The sequence below is a fragment of the Filicampus tigris genome, chromosome 14 (assembly GCF_054856515.1).
Source record: "Filicampus tigris isolate MCC_2025a chromosome 14, RoL_Ftig_1.0, whole genome shotgun sequence".
In the NCBI taxonomy this organism is placed as follows: Eukaryota; Metazoa; Chordata; class Actinopteri; order Syngnathiformes; family Syngnathidae; genus Filicampus; species Filicampus tigris.
In genome coordinates, this window is record NC_141230.1 from 7,373,301 (window position 1) to 7,393,135 (window position 19,835).

General features: G+C 39.9%; 1 protein-coding gene and 1 long non-coding RNA gene across 2 annotated transcripts; one reads left to right on the forward strand and one right to left on the reverse strand.

Annotated features, from left to right (window-relative positions):
* Positions 1–2,196: 2,196 nt before the first annotated feature.
* Positions 2,197–19,009, reverse strand: ttll4 (tubulin tyrosine ligase-like family, member 4). The gene is made up of 21 exons (XM_086052263.1): positions 18,880–19,009; positions 16,254–16,835; positions 15,145–15,568; positions 14,941–15,067; positions 14,133–14,212; positions 13,957–14,020; positions 11,935–12,053; positions 11,139–11,249; positions 10,989–11,065; positions 10,703–10,894; positions 10,538–10,620; positions 9,678–9,806; positions 9,450–9,572; positions 8,973–9,071; positions 7,172–7,306; positions 6,938–7,060; positions 6,765–6,861; positions 5,299–5,509; positions 4,381–4,448; positions 4,228–4,298; positions 2,197–4,147 (listed from the first exon to the last, which is right to left on the reverse strand). The coding sequence occupies exons 2-21, from the start codon at positions 16,656–16,658 to the stop codon at positions 3,997–3,999; spliced, it is 2,889 nt and encodes a 962-aa protein (XP_085908389.1). The 5' UTR covers positions 16,659–16,835; positions 18,880–19,009; the 3' UTR covers positions 2,197–3,996.
* On the forward strand, positions 13,163–14,263 carry LOC147136178 (uncharacterized). Its single transcript, XR_015089648.1, has 2 exons — positions 13,163–13,283; positions 13,947–14,263. It is a non-coding gene; the product is annotated as an uncharacterized LOC147136178 (long non-coding RNA).
* Positions 19,010–19,835: the final 826 nt, after the last annotated feature.

Consider the following 19,835-nt stretch of genomic DNA (forward strand, 5'->3'; position numbering starts at 1 on the left):
TAGTACCATATATGAGTTTGGCTTGGAGAGTGGATGTGATTAAAATGAACGTTTTACCCCGACTGCTATACCGGCTGTTTCATAATTTTCCAATATGAATATCAGGTAACAAATGTAGAGTGTGGAACAAAATTATATTTAGATTTATATGGCAAGAGGCTAGACCAAGAATTAAATACAGAACATTATAACTAGCAAAATGTGTGGAGGTAATAGGAAAAAAATGGTTGTACCTGGAGGTTATAAAAACTCATGCTGTTGCAAGTTTTCAAAATCTAAAAGATAAACATAATTTGCATGATAAGGATTTTTACATATATCTGCAGTTATGACACTATCTGAGGCAGGAAATTAGAAAAGTGAATTAGAAATAGATTTTTCATGGCCTAATATTATAAAAAAAAATGATAATGGATACGTATGGATCACAGATACAAAAGGCACTTTCAAAACTGTATACCATTCTGGAGGATTTAAAACCAGACATCACTGAATAGGTGAAAGAAAGATGTGAAGGAGAAGCAAATGTAAAGCTGCCTGCGAATGATGGGGAAAAATAGATGAAGACCAGTGGAAAACTACAAACTCAAATTTCTGGAGGAGTACGGTTGGAAATATACTATACGGTACTTTGCAACCCCTGTGCAGAGAAAATATGGACCAAAAATAGACCAAATGTTGGAGGTCTTGTGGTGAAGTGAGAGCGGATTACTTCCATGTTTTCTGCGGATGCCCCTTGATAAGTCAATATTGGATAGAGGTCAAATACGGTTATTGAAGTAGTTATGAAAACAAAGATTCCAAATTCATTAGAAATGTAGTTGAGGAATATAGAGATTTTAAATTGAAGAAAAAGTGAAGACGATACAATGCTGAGGATCATGTTATTGGCATCCAAAAAAGCAACAACCACAAGATGGCGAAATGATTGGGCACCTAAAGTAGATGAATGGAGAGATGTAATGTTAGGTATTTATAACATGGAGAAGCGCACTGCATCTCTTAGATTGGAAGTAGATAAATTAATTAAGGTCTGGAAAGGACGGTTATGTCAGACAACAGATCGAATTTTGTTTAGGATGTGCCTAATAGGTTTTGTTAGAGGGGAAAAAACACTTATTTATAACACCTCGTTTAAAGCTACTATGTTTTTACCTCCTTTGATTACTTTTCTTATTTTAGAATAAGACATTTTGTAATTTTGTTCATGCTAAAGGGGAAATATGAGTTAAGCAGCAAAATCCACCCCTTTTTAGCCATCTCAGGGGGCAGCCATTTTGTCACTTCTGTCGACTGAAAATCACAAATGCTCAGGGCTCAGGTAACGACCAATCCCGGCTCAGCTTCAAAAACGGATGGATTATCCACAACCGCAATATTTATCAGAATGCCTTGTTTCAACTAGTGGAATTGCATAGACTTGCATAGGGGAAGTTTGGGTTGACTTCCTCTTTATATAATGTCATCGTCATTGTCTTCATTAAGGTGTACAAATTGAAATGTAAAGGCCTGGTGATTCATGTTCAAACTGATAAACTTTTTAGTTCCCAAAAAGCTGAGCTATGGAGTTTTTGGTTTTTTTTTTACTACTGTTACATCACCTTTCCATATTTTTTTTTCCTAATTTATATTTTATTGCCTTTCACAATCTTTACAATACACACGGACTAACAAGGTAACCTACACATTGCCCCCACATACTCAACAACCATTTGTTCATCATTTCCCTTAAATATGTTGTCTTTACAGTGTATCCAAAAGAATCTGAGTTGAAAAGGATTTGCAAATCATCTGTTTTTATTTACATTTTACACAATGTCCTAAATTCATTAGAATTGGGTTTCATAAACTATCTTTCATACCGCCTGTAATCTAAAGAGGGTCAAAAACCAAAATCGCTCCAAAACCTGAATCAGCCAAAGAAAAACATTACCTTACTGGAGGTTCATGTAGCATACAGTAAGCAGAAGGCAAGAACAGCTGTTTTCTAGTATCTTACTATTAATACATGTGGTTATCCAAACAGGCCTGCCGCTCAAGAGTGAAAAGCCAAGATATTAATAGTTTACAACCATGTCCTGCTGCAAAAGCTGAGCAGCCCCCACTCTACGTGGTCATTACCTTATAGCGAAGACTCCAACAATCATAAAAAAATTAATTGCAACAGCACCAAATACACACACAAAAAAAACAAAGTACTTCAATCTTAACTTTTATTTTGAAAGTGTTATCCTGAGCAATATTTTCAAAAAAATGCTACATTTGTCCAGTTAGTAAAAATATTACAATCTCACATATAACATTACCCTTCAGTTATGTTTGGAACAAATATTTTTTTTCTCAACAACAACAGCAAACTTTTTCAAAGCGGCCAATAAATGTGCCGTCGCAGCGGCACTGACGCCGATCAGCATCGGGAGACGAAAGTGTGCGATGATTTGGAAGTGCTGGCAAATTAGGTTCCAAACAATCCGGATGTGTTTGCATGTAACTTGTGATTTTTCAAAGAACAGAATAAATCAAGTTTAATCTGAGAGGTAGATTGAAAAAATAATCCAGTAAAGGTCTTTTCATGCGGACTCTGATCGTACAATGCCTCGTAAAATTTGCACTCTGCAAAAATTGTATGCTAACATTACATTTGTTTGAGCAATTACTGTCCAAGAAAAAGTCACAAATTGTGGAAGTTTTTGTTTGACAGTCTTGGAAACCTTTGTGTATATATGTACAGTATGTTGAATGCAGACTTTGGCCACAAACAAATGGATTGCTAAACATTTGATTTGTTTGCCTATCTGTTTGCTAGCTATCAGGCTACTTCTGGTTTATGGGCTGGTGGTGCCATTGTGATTCTGGAGGGTGGATGCTTCCATTATTGTGAATGAAAGGGTGAAAATACACCTTTATCCAGATCTTCACCAGAATTGAACAACTTCTTACTGCATGTGTAAACACTTGCAGTTTTCTGAAGGTGTTTTCGCCGTAGTTGATACAAAGATACTTTTACTACGGATAAGAACCCAAAACTGCCAGCCAATAATGGCCGGTAGGTCCAGTGCTCTAAATCAGAAAGGCAGTGTGCTTCCGGTGGGTTTGCATCTGGCTCAACTGAGGACTTATTTCAGCAGCATCCAAAAGCAACAATTGGGGGAAGGGTTACGGTGGTTCCAAAAGCAACCAATGTCCTTAGTGTCACAGTCACAGGGTGGCCATTCAACGTTCATCAAACTCCCATTCGCTTTTGACAAACAAGACTGCTCATTTTAGGAGTTTACGGGGATTATAGTTTGGACTACTGTATTATTAAAAGTGGCAACAGGCCAGTCACAAAGGCCACTTGTGCAGGAACCCGCCAGGGGCAAGTCTGAATTGGATGCCAGCCCTATCAAATGTCAGGAAATCACTTCAAAATGTAAACATTTACTCCTGATAGCACACACTAAGAGCGGTCGGAATGGGAACATGCTTTTGTTTGATCCATCCGTTCGACAGAGAGCGTTCCGTATCGTTGCACAAATCTGAAAGTCAAGCAGGACTCGTCACTCCAAGAACACTCCAAGTGACTGACGTATTCAGGCATTTTGTTTTAGGCGCTTCTAAACCCTTCAAATCACAGTGTCACAAAACTGTCAGAACAAAAATCTGTATAATAATAATAATAAATTATTATTAACATAATACATGTATGCACTTGTTTTTAGAATTGCATGGTGGGACAGATTAAATACTATAGCTGGCTGTATGTGGCCCATCCAGCACCCTGCTCTGACTTTTTTTTTTCTTCTCTGCACGTGTGAGTGATATTTCATGACTATAGAGCAGCCTGTCAAAATTGCCTTTTTTCTTTTTTTTTTTTAAGGTACCGTCAACAAAACAGTCTAATAAAATGATGTCAATTCCTGTGATATCGGATGTTGCTCGATGTAATCCGAGGTGAGGACATTAGCAGGAGGCAGTAGAAGACCCTGAGCATGTCGTTGCACGTGCGAGGAGGCCTCACAAACTAAGTTGAGGACTGGCACAGGGGCTACTGCCGGCACTGGATGTGGGACTTTGCAAATTGGGCGGGCTGGGAGCAAAGGCATCCCCGTCTGAGCCTTCATCCGTGTCCATGTGTTCCGTCAGTTGCTGATGGATGACCACCACCCTGGAAGATGAGAGCAGTTACCTTTCAAATGTGACGTGTGCATTTGATAACATTGAGAACACATCGGTCAGCGTGCACACCTGGATTTAGAAGGGGTAACTGGTGATTCTCGGTGGTGTTCAAATTTGGAGATGTAGTTACACTTGGACCACTAGGTGGATAAACCAACGCAGAGGTTAAGCATTTGGAATTCAGTGTGTGTTCGTAGAGATCAACACGGTTGTGCTCCTTACCATGTGAGCGGGATCATTGGTACCAAGATGGACTCCTTTCTGACACAAAGGCATGAGCACATTGACACCTGCACACATACAGTTGACCATGAAAACAACTCAGACTCTGTCAGTTTAGTCATCTCATAAATAATACAACAAATGGCCCACGTGTGACGAATGAGGTCGAACATGTGTATCATATAGGTGGCGGTTACGTACACCGTCTTCTAAGCATCATGTCACACGTTACAACCTCCCCCCCCCCCAAAAAAAAAGCAAACAAACAAACTAAAACAATTATTTCTATTTCCATCATTTTTGGGATCGGGAAAATGTTGACTAACTCAATTAAACAACCAAACCTTCCACCATTAGTAGTGGTTAGGGCTGTGCAATTAATTGAAATTCTATTACAATTACGATTGTTACACTCCATGATTACCAAACTGGCATAATCGTAAAGAAACAATTATTAATATTAATTTATATCCAACGCACTGTGTTTGTTTACACAAAGAAAGCATACTTGAATTTATACATTTGCACTAGTGTTGTCAAACGATTAAAATTTATTAACTAATTAAAATTTACCAAAATTAATCGCGATTAATCGTATTTTTCAACTACAATTTTTTACAAAGCTTGGAACCGATATTTACTTCAGTAAAATCTTAGAATTTAATATGGGGAAAAATTAAAAGTATATTTTGATTCAAAGACTGCTCTAATAGCTTTGCTTGATTTTATTTTTGAAACATTTTTTTATAATAACTAATTTGATCAATTTTGTTTGGTCCAAACGTTTAAACATTTTCTTCAAAAAATAAATGATCGTTTGAATAATGGTGATTTCAAATTATTACCAAAATAATCGTGATTAATATTCTTTCATAATCAAGCAGCCCTAGCGGTGGTCATAACATAAGAGTGACAAACCTTTTGTCCTGTTGTTGCAATACTTGCGCTCCCACTGGTCCAACACAATGCTGAGGTACCGCGGACACTCAAAGAATCGCAGGTATCTGGATGACGACGCCGAGGGGAAAATGCGCTCAAACTCTCCGCGGCGGCTCAACTCGTCTTCGCTCTCGGCGAGCACGCGGACGTCGTTGGGAGTCAAAACATCCAACACTGTCGCCAGCATGCTCTGGCAGAAGAAAGACAATTTGAATATTGTAGTGTTGGAGTCACAGGCATTTGGTATCCACACAATCCAACCGTAAGATCCTGTGAATAACACGCACATGGACCCCGCCACTGCCCAAGCCCTTAAAAAGCTTTTTTTTAACTCTATACTTGTTTAAAATACGGTATTTTACCATTTGCTGATATCCTTCATTATCCGAGTGAATAATAGGAACGAATGAAGATCCAAAACATATCAATAAAGCGTAAATGCTTTTAAATACAGGTTAAAAACAATGCTCTTTTCCAATACTTATGATTAAGGTCATTCAAAGTATTTTTCAAATCATGTTTCTGAAAATCTTGTTCTTGCACTGTACGCACATTTAGTCATTTTAATAAGCTATTTTTTATTTCTTTGCTTTTAAATCTCTTTAACTCTGTTTGTAACTGCTTTTAAAAAAAGTGTTATTCACAGGATTTTACAGTATAATAATATATACAGAATCTCACAAAAGTGAGTAAACCCTTCACATTTTAAAAAATATTTTCTGAGAAAAATAATTATTTTCATGGGACACAACTCAATTTTACAGCCCCTCTGCTATCTTTATGTAGACCAAAGTGGGTTTTTTTGGGGGGGGCTCCACATAAAGAGTTCTTTTCCATGAGGTACCATATTGAACTTTGAGAAGCATGAGAGAGCACACCTGCTCCAAACTCACACGCATTTTTATTTAGAGGGCATATTCACTTTTGCTGTCAGCAGTTCAGACATGTTGAGTTACTTTGGGTGGACAGGAAATTTACATTCTAATACAAGCTGTACAATCCAATCCAAACCTTTTCCTTTTCCAAAAGTAGCTAAAAATGTATGGTTGATTACTGCAATAATGTATTCCATAGTGATGAAAAATGTATTTCAACGCAGGTAGATGAAATCATTATGCTCCTGTGTGCATGCGTGTACATGTGTAGCATGTAGGGTACCAGTCAAAAGTTTGGAAACAAACAATTCATTCATTTTTCATTTCTTAAAAAAAATTCATTTGCATTCACTTTATGACCTGCCATGAATTTCAGTTCACAGCTGTCCATTATCAAAAGTTAACGGCTTGAATTTCTTGACCCCTTTATGTGTTTGAGACCGTTTGAATTTGAAAGTGTTTCCAAACGACGTTAAATAGTGTAACTGTTAGTTAAGGTCGCACGCTTTGGTAAGAAAGTGGGTTGAGTGTTTTTCCTTAGCTTCATTTCAGGTTAGCCTGTTTGTGTACCTGGTCAGCAAAGCGATGTTTGAGGTAGAAGGCCCGTTTCACCTTCTCGTCGACCGAGACCTCCAGATTGGTCGTCTCCTTGCCAACGCCGCCCAGGCTACGCACACGGCAAAACCATCAGTACGCATCGCAACTCATACATGTCTCTGGTGCAACACGTTCCCTCCTCACACCTGCTGTTGGAGCCGGAGGCGACAACATCCTCTCGAAGCGGAATACGAAAGCCCGCCAGGTTCAAGAGGTCGCGAACCATTTGGCCCTTGACGGAAACATCCAGTGCTGTGTTGGAATGGAGGCTGCATGATGGAAACAAAAAAAATGTTAACACAGAACCATGGTTATTTATTGATGAACGGTCAAGATGTGTAAAAGCGGAAATTGAGGACTCTTTGTGTAGCCAATGGTACCTGGGCGAAATGTTGACCTCTAGGATCCAGGGTTTCAGGTTTTCATCTAGCATGATGTCGAAGCCGAACAGCTCGTGGCAGCTGTAAGGTGTACGCACATGCATCCTGAGCAGAGAGTTCACATATGGTTCTGACCTGTTGGCACATATACAAGAGAGAGAGAGAGAGAAAGGAAGATACCTTCAAAATCCAGCATGTTAATTATCTGTAAAGTACAGTGGTGCCTCTACTTACGAAATTAATTGGATCTGGAAGTAGTACAAAAATTTGTAAGTAGAGACGCGTTTTCCATGTAAATGCCCTAATCCGTTCCAAGCCCCCCAATATTGAGACATAAATGTTTTATAAAGCATAAAAATGCATGAAAACATGTAACAAATACATGTTACAATTAGATTATTGCACAATAAATGAGAGTTGTGCATAATGTAAAAAAAACAAAAAATAGAGTAAGGAATAAAAATGATTGTCGTTTGCCTTTTAATTGCTGTCCTCATCGCTTTTTGCCCTCTTTGGTTCATGTTCTCTCAGAAGTGGTTTTTGCCTGGCGTTTTGTTAACAATTGATTTAATAACGTGGCGACTGTCGATACATTACGGTCATATTCTTTGGCGAGATCAACCAAACGCATCCATTTCATACTTTTCTTTTATCTCTTGCTTGTTTGTATGGACAAAAAAAATGATTTTCTCCTTTTTTTTTTCTTATCCTCATTTCTAATTCACGTAAAACTATCGGAACACCTCATGGCCCGAGGGGCGAATGACGAGGACGCTGCATAGACATATCTATTTACCTGTCTATCTGCACACATAGACACGCCACAGGACGCCCATATCATTGACAAGGGAAAAAGGTGGATAGCAATGTTTTTTGTTAACATTTTGTACATAACTTATCCCTTTGCATGCGAAGTATGTCCTTGTCTGAGACATCTCTAAGGCGTAAAAATATCTCCAAAACGTCATTCATGCTCATGCCAGCGCCACCCGGAAATGGAAGTCTTTTGTTCTCCTCCTATAATAACATTGTGTTATTTTGCAACAATCATTTTATTGCGAAATAACGCGATAAAAACTGAAAACATATTGCAAAACGCAAAAGTTTTGGAGTAAAACGTAATAGCATTGCATTATAACACAATCTTTAATATTCTCGTGATGTCCCCTGGCGGGCCCCGTCGTCTGGTGACGGACGGTGGTTGTCTTGGCAACTAAATGCTATCGTGGTTAAACAGTTGTAAACAATTCAATCCACTCACACGATACTCCCAGCCGGTAAGTGGATGTGAATAGGAAATTAGCCAGCTAATAAGCTTTAAATAATGTTTATGAATGATGAAACCTCTGCCGTTGGCATCTCTCCCATGGCATTTTTTGGGGGCGGCAGAGAGGACGGACTGACGGAATACAAGGACAGAAGCCCTTTTAGAATGACGAGGAACGGACAGGGTCACAGGACGATTATTTTCATGAATAAGGACAGAGGGACGATGACGAAAGGGTGCCCAGGTTGCGGACAGGGGACTGATCGGCAAAATAGGGTAAAGTACACATCTTTGGTAGTTTCCATTCTTGTTTTTGTGAGATCACCTGTGACCTCCAACCATGACTTCCACCAATTAAAATATAAATGACCAAATGAATAATACTTCCATTTTTGAGCAAGGATACAAAGCAATTCTGGGGTGCATACAATACATGGGAAGATGGAAGACAGAGCTGCGGAGGTGCGTATGATAGACGGAGCCCATTCTACTCGAATTCAGGTAAAAGAAAAAAAAAAAAAATCATTTTCTTACGCAATTATTGTTTTGATGACGATGTCTTTAATCTTCTCCCAAATCAAGGTGGTGTTTACTCCCCTGGAGCCAAGATACTGCCACAAGGCCTTCACAGCCCTGAAAACACACACGTGTTTTATATGTTCAAAAATATACAAGAATTAGATGAACTCTTTTTTTTCCTTTCGTTGCTCAAACATATACAGCAATTAGATGAGCTTTTTTTTTTTCTTTCGTTTAGCATGAAAAACACCAATGGCATTTTAAAAATGTGTCCTTGCAAACAAAAACAAATTTTTGCAAACATGGATTTATGCAATAAGCACATAAAAAAATTAAATCAGCAATGTATGATTAAAAACACACAAAAGGCGACAAGGAAAAAAAAAAGGGGGAACATTTTTGTCAAATCTATGTTTAAAGTAAGTAAACTCTTTGCCCTGACTAGAGTTTTCCAAAAAATGAGCCTTCAACTGTATTGCCATTTTGTGTTACCATTTGTGTCCCTGGCAGGCTTTGTCATCGCTGTTGGCCTGGTACTCTGAATTTTTCTTGTTGACGCTGTAGTTGGTCAGATGCATGAATTTGTTACTCAGCGTCTTCATGGAGGACGAATATCTGCAGAGGAAGACAACATGGACATTTAAAATATTAGTCGTCTGCTGTACAATTTCCATATGAGAGGTAAAATGTCACTATGGTAAATGGTTGGTGAACACTGACTTGCAGCTAGCAAAGCGGACTAGTCCATCTGAGAAGATGTATATTCTGAGCGGGTCGTAGCATGTCACATAGACATAGATGCGCAGGTCAAACTTGTTACCACTGATGAGGTAGGGCTTGTGCAGATACCTGACAAACACAAAGTTTGGCATTGATAGAAAAACGCTGCTACTAAAATGCTGTATATGTCATCATCTGTGGACAAAAGTATTGGGAAATACGGAATGGTTGCCCCGATTAAATAATAACTGAATAATTATTAGGGGTGCAACAAAAGCCGACTTGAATCAGTGAATCTGTTTTGATTTGAGTCAATTCGTTACGATTTAAAATCGTTGCATTCTTGAAGCCTATCGCAACCCATGTACTGAGAATCGTATTGAATCGTCTTTTAATGATGGATGTACACCAGATATAAATTGGGTTGACATTGCTGTTTATTACTTGATGCTTCTTTGAATTTAATTAACTTGGATAGTTTGGGCTTTGGAAAGCTTTTACATGATAACCAAGCCAAACGCTTCAGCCGTACAATATTAAAATCGACTCGCAATCCCACTAATTTGAACTGAATTATTATATTTTTAAATGGTTACATTCTTGAATTGTATCGCACACCATATATCAAGAATCCTATTGAATCATCTTGTGTGGAGAGAAATAAAAATAATTATTATTAATAATATAATGTTAATAATAATAATAATGATTATTATTATTATTATTGTTTTAGATGGTTTCTTAGCCCCTTGGCTAAAAAAGCACTGAAAGAAAGCGGTGGTGCAAAGTGCAAACCCTGAAATAATTAAGAGTAGTATCCCAAGACTTTTGTCACTACACACATCTACTTCATGACTTACTTCTGGACCAGAAGTGACTTCCTGCGTGGCATCTGGCTCCATTTGTGAATGACCTGAATTCCCATTCCTCTGGCTGAGGCGGGCTGTTGGGAAATGATAAATCCTGTAAAAAATATCTACAATTGTGGGGGCAAAACTTGATCAAGTTATCCATTGTGAATTTACAGGTTTGATGATCCACTTCTGTCTGGACCCATCCTTCCAGGCCTTGCGTAGCTGCAGGATGTCCTGAGGAAGGACAAAGGTGCGTGGGAAAAAGTTGAACTCCGGCTTGCCGAAGCGGCTCTGCATCTTGGACAGATTCTTCCACAGTCGGTCCTTTCTGCCAATCTGGAATGTTCCGGGGAAATGGTTCAACTAGAGAGTGGCAGAAAGGGGCACAATGGAGTTAAGTGGGAAAACAAATGGCATTTTATTTGGACAATGATTCCAAACAGTGACACGTATTCACCTTCTGGTGCTCTTGAAGAGTCTTGAAACACGCAGACTTCATGTGGTGGCCCCAGCAGCCCAACCAGTCGTGGCTTTCTATCAGACACTCAATGGTAAGTGTTTTGATCTTGTAAAAATTAAGACGAAACATGCACTTGAGGCGACCTACTCTTGGTGTGTATGAAGTGTGACCTAGCGATGGCGTTTTTCACCACATTGGGCGTGACAGTGCTAATTTTCCACTTTAAAAGTCGCATTTGCTCTTCAGGCAGCATTTCAACTGCAGGACACACAACAAAATAAAAAAAAAAATCACTACAATGAAGAGAGAAGTGAGAGACAAAAAAATAAGTTGTTCTCCGAAACATAAAAACATGGTCGCACAAAAACATTGTGGTGACATCAGATCAGTGTCATACAAATCATACAAATGTAGGTCAAATGGGTTTTATTCTGTACGGTGCATTTGAAAATGTATTCATTTTCTGTTGTTATTTTTAAGGTTGTTCTCCAAACAAACACAAATTACGCAAACAAACTGGAATTTAAAGTGTTCCAAAAATAATAGTTAATGAGCAATTTATACTTATAACAAGAACTGGTATTAGTTAAAAACTTTAAGCAGCAAAAAAAAACAAAAACAATAACAATCTTGAAAATTACAGAATGACTTTAGAAACGGAAAGGGTAGTACACTCATACAGGACAATTGCCATGAATGCACAATCATGCGAGCTTGGGTAGGTAAAGGTTACTAAGTCTTTTGACTGACTGGTGTAGACTAAATGAATCAGCATCTCACACTAGAAGTCACTTGCTGAACATTTCGATTCACAGCCTTAAATCGGTTAATGTATGCTTCACTCTTAAGTGGTGGGGGTAAAAGTTGGCTTTAGGCTTCGGGTGTCTTTTCAGAGCAGGGAGGATGAGGAAGCTCTTGTGTGTGATTGTATGTGTGTGCATACCTTGTTCATTGGCAGTACTGAAATAGAGTGTGGGAGGGATGAAAGAGAACAGGCTGGGAACGAGAGCCGGTTTCTTCACCTGACTGTCCTCCGCCTCCAACAACATGGGCTCTTCCACACTGTAAGACAGAGAAGAACATTCGAAAAATCTACTTCATTTATCACAATACAAAGTGCCTTTGAGTCCCCTAAAATATTCACCGAAAAGCACAATCAAGAGTCATTATTAAGCACTGTCAAAAGCTAGATTTTTTTTTTTTTTTTTTATACATACGTTTGTATTGGATCTCACTGAATGTACGCAATGTCACGGCTGGTGAGCATTTGTTGCCAAAGGCGAAATATAATGCATCAAAATCAATTAACCATTACAACTTGCAATCCCATCATAATGGTGAGATGCGCCAACTAGAGAAAGTTGGCCAACCAAAAATGAAATCAAAATGACGAGCACTCACATGACAGTCATATGGAAGGTGAAGTGAAATAAACACACGAAGGACGAGTGGATCTTTGCTTCCCGCTCTCGAGGCAGCTAACGTACGTTTACTACACCTGCATGAGCCACAGCTCTCCGTCGAGGGCAGGGGCTTGCAGATTGACTAAATGGCCACAAAGCCAACAATGGCGGGTGAGCCATTTCGCGGAGAAGCACCTACGAGTGTTTGGTGGACACTTGTACAGTTGAGCAACAACAATGTGGTGCACAATGCTACAGAGCTTTCCACGGCACTCTGCTGCTTTCAGCCTCATCAAACAATGCCCGTGCAGAGAATGGACACAGGAACGGATGGATGTGTGGCTATGTCATTGAAGGGGGCGGCGCAAATTACACACTAGAAGCAGGTGTCAGTTCAATGACCACACCGTAAGTCATTAAAGGATCCACAAAGTATGTTGCACTCTGTTTTTGATTTATGTATGCACTATTTTTTTTTAACATACCACAACTTTAGGTGGTGTGTAAAATAGTGATATCTAAGTATTCATGGAAATCCTATAAATATACATAATGTATTTTCCAGACTATAAGTCGCTACTTTTTTCCCCTACGTTTTGAACCATACAGCATATAGTCCGGTGCGGCAATTCAATAAAAGACATTTGCCATTAACATGATGTAACTGCAGGCGCAGGAGTTCAGCAGGCGAGGGCGCTATGCACTAGGTTATAGCATTAGGTGGTATGTAGTATGTAGTAGAACAATAAAAGGTGGCCATTAACAACTGGAGAGTCAGCGGGCAGTGAAATGACAATAAGTACTGTTTATTTTCTCTTGATTCTGTTCCGTTTTAATCAGCAAAGCTGCTGCCGTGTTAAAAGGCACTGTTAGGAAAGAATCTGTTCAGGTACCTACATGTACATTTACAGTTCAAAATCGTTCTGTAAATGTAGTAAATATCTAATTTTTCAACATAGAATTCAACTTCATGGGTTTCAGTGAAGATGATTAAAGTGACTTGTGATTTCAAACACAGGGGAAATGAAGATAAATAAATAGTTTATTTTCTCTTTGTTCCGTACCGTTTTAATCAGCAAAGTTACTGCCATATCAAAACGTACTGTTAGGAAAGAAACTATTCAGGTACATACATGTATATTTACAGTTCAAAATCATTCTGTAAATGCAGTAAATATCTAATTTTTCAACATAGGTGGGGCTTTTACAAAGGTGCGGCATATATACGTTTTTTTTTCATTATTTTTTTTTAAATAGAGTGGGTGCGACTTATATAAAGGTGCGGTTCATAGTCCGGAAAATACGGTACCTATACTTACTGAGGGTGCCTTTGTATTGGCCTCTATTGGGAGTACCCAATACCTTGAAAATAAGACCGGTATCGGGCCTGAAACCGATACCTGGTATCGTTCTCGCCCATCTTTAATAAAAAACGAACTCACTTGCTCTTAAAACTGAATAAAAAAAAGTCTAAATGAAATAAAAACAAACTATAATGAAAAATACCAAACTATTCTAAACTTGGTGTATGTGTGTGTGTTTGCGTAAACAGGAAGCCTCACCCAGACAGGTGCCCTTGCAATGGAGTGGATGAAGTACTGTTGCCACAGGACAACTCCAAACAATCTGGAATCGAAGTAAACTGAAAATGAGCCCGCAGATTGTAGGCGATGTGACGGCGCTCTGGAGGAATTGACAAGTAATTCCATCGCAAGCGTTCGAACGTCAACGATTTTACCGTCATCGCTGCAGGCAGTCTCCAACTCGTAAGGCAGCTCCTCCTCACCGCTGCAATCCACCTGCATGTCACAGTCTGAGCTGGAAGATACAAATACAGTAGTAAAAAAAATAAAATTTTCCCTCAACAGATTTATGGCTGTCAATTTTACGGACATTTTTGCTTTTCACAAGTAGGCCTGATCCCTGTCCCATTATTGATCTTGATTTTAAGAATGCGCCCCAAGATGTCAATAAGGTTGATGTCAATGGATGATGGTGGCCACACCGTACATTTTTTTTCCTCACTTCTCCTCATACCCATAGCAGCTAAATATTCAACAGTTATTTGTCAGTGTGGGAGGCTGCATTTTCTTGCATGAAGAATTATTTGATACCTTTTTAGACCATGACTGGAAAAGTTCAGTAACAAACTCCACATATTCTTTAGAGGTCTTTAAAACTTGAACACTATACGGGTTTACCTTGACTTACAAGTGCCCAATCTAACAATTTTTTTCAGTTACAAGCTGTCGCCTATGGTTCGAGGCAGAATCTGAATTGTGAACTAGTTTAAGAGAAGCAAAAAGCAGTATTTCAGTGTGTCTGTGTGTGAGTGACTTTCGGCTTTGTTACCCTTTTATTTTCCTTTATTAAAAACATATTTGTGCTTTGGGGTCAGAGGGCAAATTCAACAGGGAAAAGTCAAACGTACCATTGTAAGCATCGTTTGGAACACAGCATTTTTATGAAATACAGTTAAAAATAAATAAGTGAAAAAAGTTCAGGGGACAAGAACAAAATGTGCGTTAATCTTTTGACAATCTTACCTCGCATCTCTGGACTCACACTGAGGGGGAGGGGGGGACAAGCACAAATCTGGGACAGAGGCAGTTTGTGCTTGCTTGGTCAGGTGGATGGTGGAGATCTTGGTGGTCACAGAGCCCACCAGAGCGCCTGAGGCGAGACGGGATGGTGGTTAAGAATGTCATCCACGTGTTTGAAATCTCCGAGACTGGTCTGGTTCAGATTACCTGGGAGGGTGTCCGACGGTCCGGGCTGTTCCTTTTGTACGGCAATGACAGTGAGGCCATTTGGCATCTGACCACTGAGCTTCCCAAATCCAGTTCTATACTCATCCAGTGCACTTTGTGGGATTTTCTTGTTTGCATCCAAAGCTATCGGCGTTAGAGGCTTAATACTAACAGTTGGTGGACAAAAACCAATGACTTGAAGGGGATTGTTTACCGCAGCCGATTTAGCATGACCGTTTTGTGTCTGACTGAACTTTGCTGCTGAGTTCCGCTGGTTGGTAAAAGTCAAGGGATATCTCCTGCTCATTTCCACTTTGGTGTTAAGGCTGGAGGTATCTTTTCCAATCTTGGTTCCTTGGTGGTCAAAAGGGGTAATGCATATCAAAGGCACCGAAGGTGTGGAGGAAAGTTCTGCAGTTTCAATCTAAGACGACAAAACAACCAAAATGAGATCGTGAACCAGAAATATCTCTTCCATCCATTTAGTTCTATCGCACTAGTCATTATGGTCGTGCAATGTTTTAGTCATTTTTGTACAGTTTACAGCAAGGACACAATAAAATTCACAACAGGTGTTTGATGCATTAATCATCAAAGACATTCATTTCCTGAAATGTTCACTTCTCTGTCGCTTCTGTGATTCTGCTAGTCTCTCTGCATCTCTTTTGCAAACTACTGGAGAGGAGCTAACTTTAGCCTGGGTTGTTAGTGGAAGTTACAGTCTTTGTTGTACATGCATGTAGATGTGCTCTTCTGGTGCAATTGATCAAAATCAAATCATTAGTAAAGTAAGCCATAAACCTTTCAGGGTTTTTAATGAGTTTGAAATGATATGAAACTATTTGGGATCAGAGTATGTGGCATATTTACGGTTTAAATACTTTAAAAAGGTAGGTTATTGTTAGGGGTCGGATCAGGGTTTTTTGGGGTTTTTTTTTGCTATTCGTAGCAGGCCATATCCCCAATGAATAGTGGTGGGATGCTTTAATACTTCTCTGACTGCAGACGGTCAATTAAAAATGAGCATTATGATCCATGTACATTGAGAATTTTCTCTTACTAAAATGTACAAGTGTAGCAAACGAGTTTCTGCTAAATGTATTTTGTACCTCAAACATATTCATCTGCATAGAGGGATGTCCTTGGACTCGTTGCAAGATGTCACCACTCAGGCCGTTGAGGATTTCCCTTTTGCGGGCGGAAGAAGAATGGTCACCTGTGTCGAGGGCGCTGCTGCCAACTAGCTTTGCCCCCGTTGACTTGATTGCACTTGGAATGCCGTTAAACTTCAGCAGCTGACTTGGCATGGCTGCGGACTGACTCTTGGTTACATTTCCTTGTTCCGGAGCGGATGAGGAAGCAGGAAGTTTGGCGCGCTGTTGGTTAGGCAAAGGCACTTGAGCAGTCGCAACGGTCCCTAGGTCGATGTTGACTGACACGATGGGAACCATGACGGCGTTGCAGCTGGCCTGGGGGCTACCGCCGTCACAGGGTGGGGACTTGTTGGTAGGCATGGCACTCCAAAATGAGACGATGACAAATTATTCTCCTTTGAACAGACACTTGAGGTTTTTGGAGATGTCAGCTCAAATGGGACAAATTTGGGTACTTCCCAGATTGATTTAAACAGGAAGTTCTTGCTAGGTGCTGCTGAGCGCCAGCAATCATCACTGCGAACCAAGCTCAAATGCCTGCAAAGAAGACAAAGCAAAGTGACTGCCTTGCACGCAGGCTCACACAGGCAGGCATGAATGTTTTTTGTTTTCCCGAAGTGGTTCGGAATCACATTCAAGACAAAGTACAGATATAGATCTTTTTGTTTTTTGTGTGGCACACCGTCCGCATAGATCTTTTGTTTTTTTTTGTGGCACACCGCCTGCACAAACCTAACCTATGCAAATTTCACACAGGAAGGCTGGAGCCCAGAACGGAACGCCCAACCTCAGAACCCTTTGAGACTCTTTTGGGATGAAGGACTATATAAATAAATTTGACTTGTCTTAAACCGTGAGGCGGAAATGTTAACCACTTGGATTTGTGGGAAAATAATTAGTTTAAAAAATAGTAACATTATGTACAAATAGTAAATACTAGGGGTGTAACGGTAAACGTGGGTGTATTCATACGTTTCGGTATGGCATGTTCGGTTCGGTCCACTTATTAGCGCGAGTTTACGGGCGCTACTGACTTTTGCACGTGAGAGAGGAGGGTAGAGGCACAAAGGAGAGAGCTAGAAAATTGCCAGAGCTCGAAGGTCCACCCGTGTAATGCGGTCTCCTGTTTGGTAACATTCTGGCTTTCCTGTTAAAATCGCCGATGGGGAAAGGTACGTGGAGGAGTCCCAAATTTGTGTGCCGACATTGTTACATGAGATCAGCGGCAGGTAGCTCGTCTAACATGCACGGCATCATCCGATTGTGAACTGTGAGCTTAACATTGGCACTTATATAACAGGTGTGCATGTAAATATGACTTCAGTACTAAAATGCCCACCTCAAAAGACTCTGTAGTGATTTAAGGGCTTTTTTTGTGATTAGGTTTACGACAAATTTGGCTTATGTTATGTTTTCGGTCTCAGTTGTCCCCTCACGGGAGGGAGCCAAGCGTGGTAATATTGCTCGCTTTGTCAGTTCTGTTGTCTAAAACGGTGACCAATCGCCGCCAAAATGCAAATGCACATTACTACTCTTGTCCACTTCAACCTGTGAAAGTATAAAAGTGTTCTGCACGATAGTTTGGATTTATTGACATAATACGTGATCCCATCATGATCACCTCCACAAAATCAAAAATACAGTGGCGATCGCTTCTCCACATACACAGGCTGAAGCAGACAAGAGCATGAATGCGCACACGAACCCCGACTGGTTAAATTTTTTTTTTAAATGTACCATTTACTTGTCATCTTTTCAAAATAAACATTTCAAAAAACAATCTGTTTTTTGTACCGAAAATATACCGAACCGAGGTTTCCAAAAAAACGAAACGAACCGACATGTGATTTAGCACCCCTTTTACACCCCTAGTAAACACCCCTACATGCATATCATATTTTACACCTGGAACTCTGCAATGCTGTTGCCAAACTTCGACCATTTTCACTATGTATGATACATACTGAAATGGTGGCAACGGTGGATATAGTGAAAATGCTATATATGTGACAGTTCAGTTTAATATTTTACACACAATTCTGTTCAATAAAAATGCATTGCACACTACAACACGGTCAATACCTATGTATCAGCTCCATGTGATGGCTAGAAAGCACCGAATGCACTATACTGCTAAAATCAACCGTGAGTTTTATCTTAACAACAGTAACAATAAACAAAGGATAAGTCATACGGAGTATGACAGTGATGACCATGTCAACAAAGTTACTGAAGTTACTGTTGATGGATGCATAACACCAACAAGTTCAAATGACAGATCTACGACTTGTTACCATGTTCAAGTCGGTCGATTCGTGGGAGAATTTCATTTTTATTTGTGACATACAAATACGCGAAAAATGGATGTTATGTCGTATTTACAATAAATCTTTAACGGACACCTGCGAGTCAGCCTTTTTTTTTTTAGAACAGAATCAGCAGCTAGCTAGCCACGTGATGCTAGCTTTCAATCGTGTGTTTATCACCGTTACGCCATGGCAACAAGGGCCACCGCGTTGCAAATATTCAACAACAAAACACCACCTTTTATAAAAGTTGGGAAAACTGATACTAAACTTACCGGCTTGGACGTGGTGAAAGAGGCCAGCACGTTGTGTGGCAGTTCCTCTTTCCACCCCCAGAGGAGTGAATCGCTCCACTTTCACATGGCAAGAGTCTGACAGGGGGCTGACCGGAGTATCCGGGCAGGGAGTGACGCATCACGGCAATAGAGCAGCTATGAATGCTGGTGACTTCCGGTTTGCCAGTTCGGTGGCGCGCCCTCAGCTGGTCTCCAACGTCAACGCACGTCAGAGCCTTCCATAAAAAAATACTGGACAGTGGATGTCTGTTTTTTATTAATCGCTTACAACAACAACAAAAATGATAATAATGCAAAACCAAATTGTGATGAACATTAAGGGTTTATTAAAAAAAAGCATTATTAATGAAAACAATGTAAACAAGATTTATTTTTACATTGCAATTACTTGTCTATCAGTTATTTCACCAGCAGAGGGTACTGTCGAAGCGAGTATGGTAACACCATCTTCTTTGAGTCCCACTTTGCTTTCATTCGGTACAGTACGGTGGACCCCCGCAAACTCGCTATTTGGCATCCGCGTATTCACCTACCGCTGGCGTTGGGCCAAAACCACCTTGTACCTCCAAATTAGTCACTTTTCAGGAGACCCCCAAAATGGCAAGCTTGTTGAACCATCTGCATTGCATCGTGAAAGGGAGAAAGCCATTTTCAACACTTTAGATTGGTCAGTAATATGAAAAAATAACACCCACGCCTGTGAACTGGCTAATAGTATAATTTTTTTAAACTTTCAATTAGATCAATGGGGGTACAACACCCATTTTTGTGGCAAACACATGCTGGAGATTTATCAGCACTCTTTGATTTTATTTTTTTTAACACAAAAAAATGTCCAATTCATTTCAATGGCTGTTATTGATATGCTGATTTTAGCTATTCGCAGGCCGGCCCGGTCCATATCCCCCCCGAATAGCGATCATCTCCTCTAGTGT

Bases quoted from the DNA above. Each gene is read 5' to 3' on its own strand.
- ttll4 (XM_086052263.1), bottom strand. From the start codon at position 16,658: ATGCCTACCAACAAGTCCCCACCCTGTGACGGCGGTAGCCCCCAGGCC. The intron at 15,068-15,144 runs GTAATCTGAACC...GTCTCGCCTCAG, and splicing joins ACCGTCGGACACCCTCCCAG to GCGCTCTGGTGGGCTCTGTG. The intron at 10,621-10,702 runs GTAAATTCACAA...ATTTCCCAACAG, and splicing joins AGAAGTGGATCATCAAACCT to CCCGCCTCAGCCAGAGGAAT.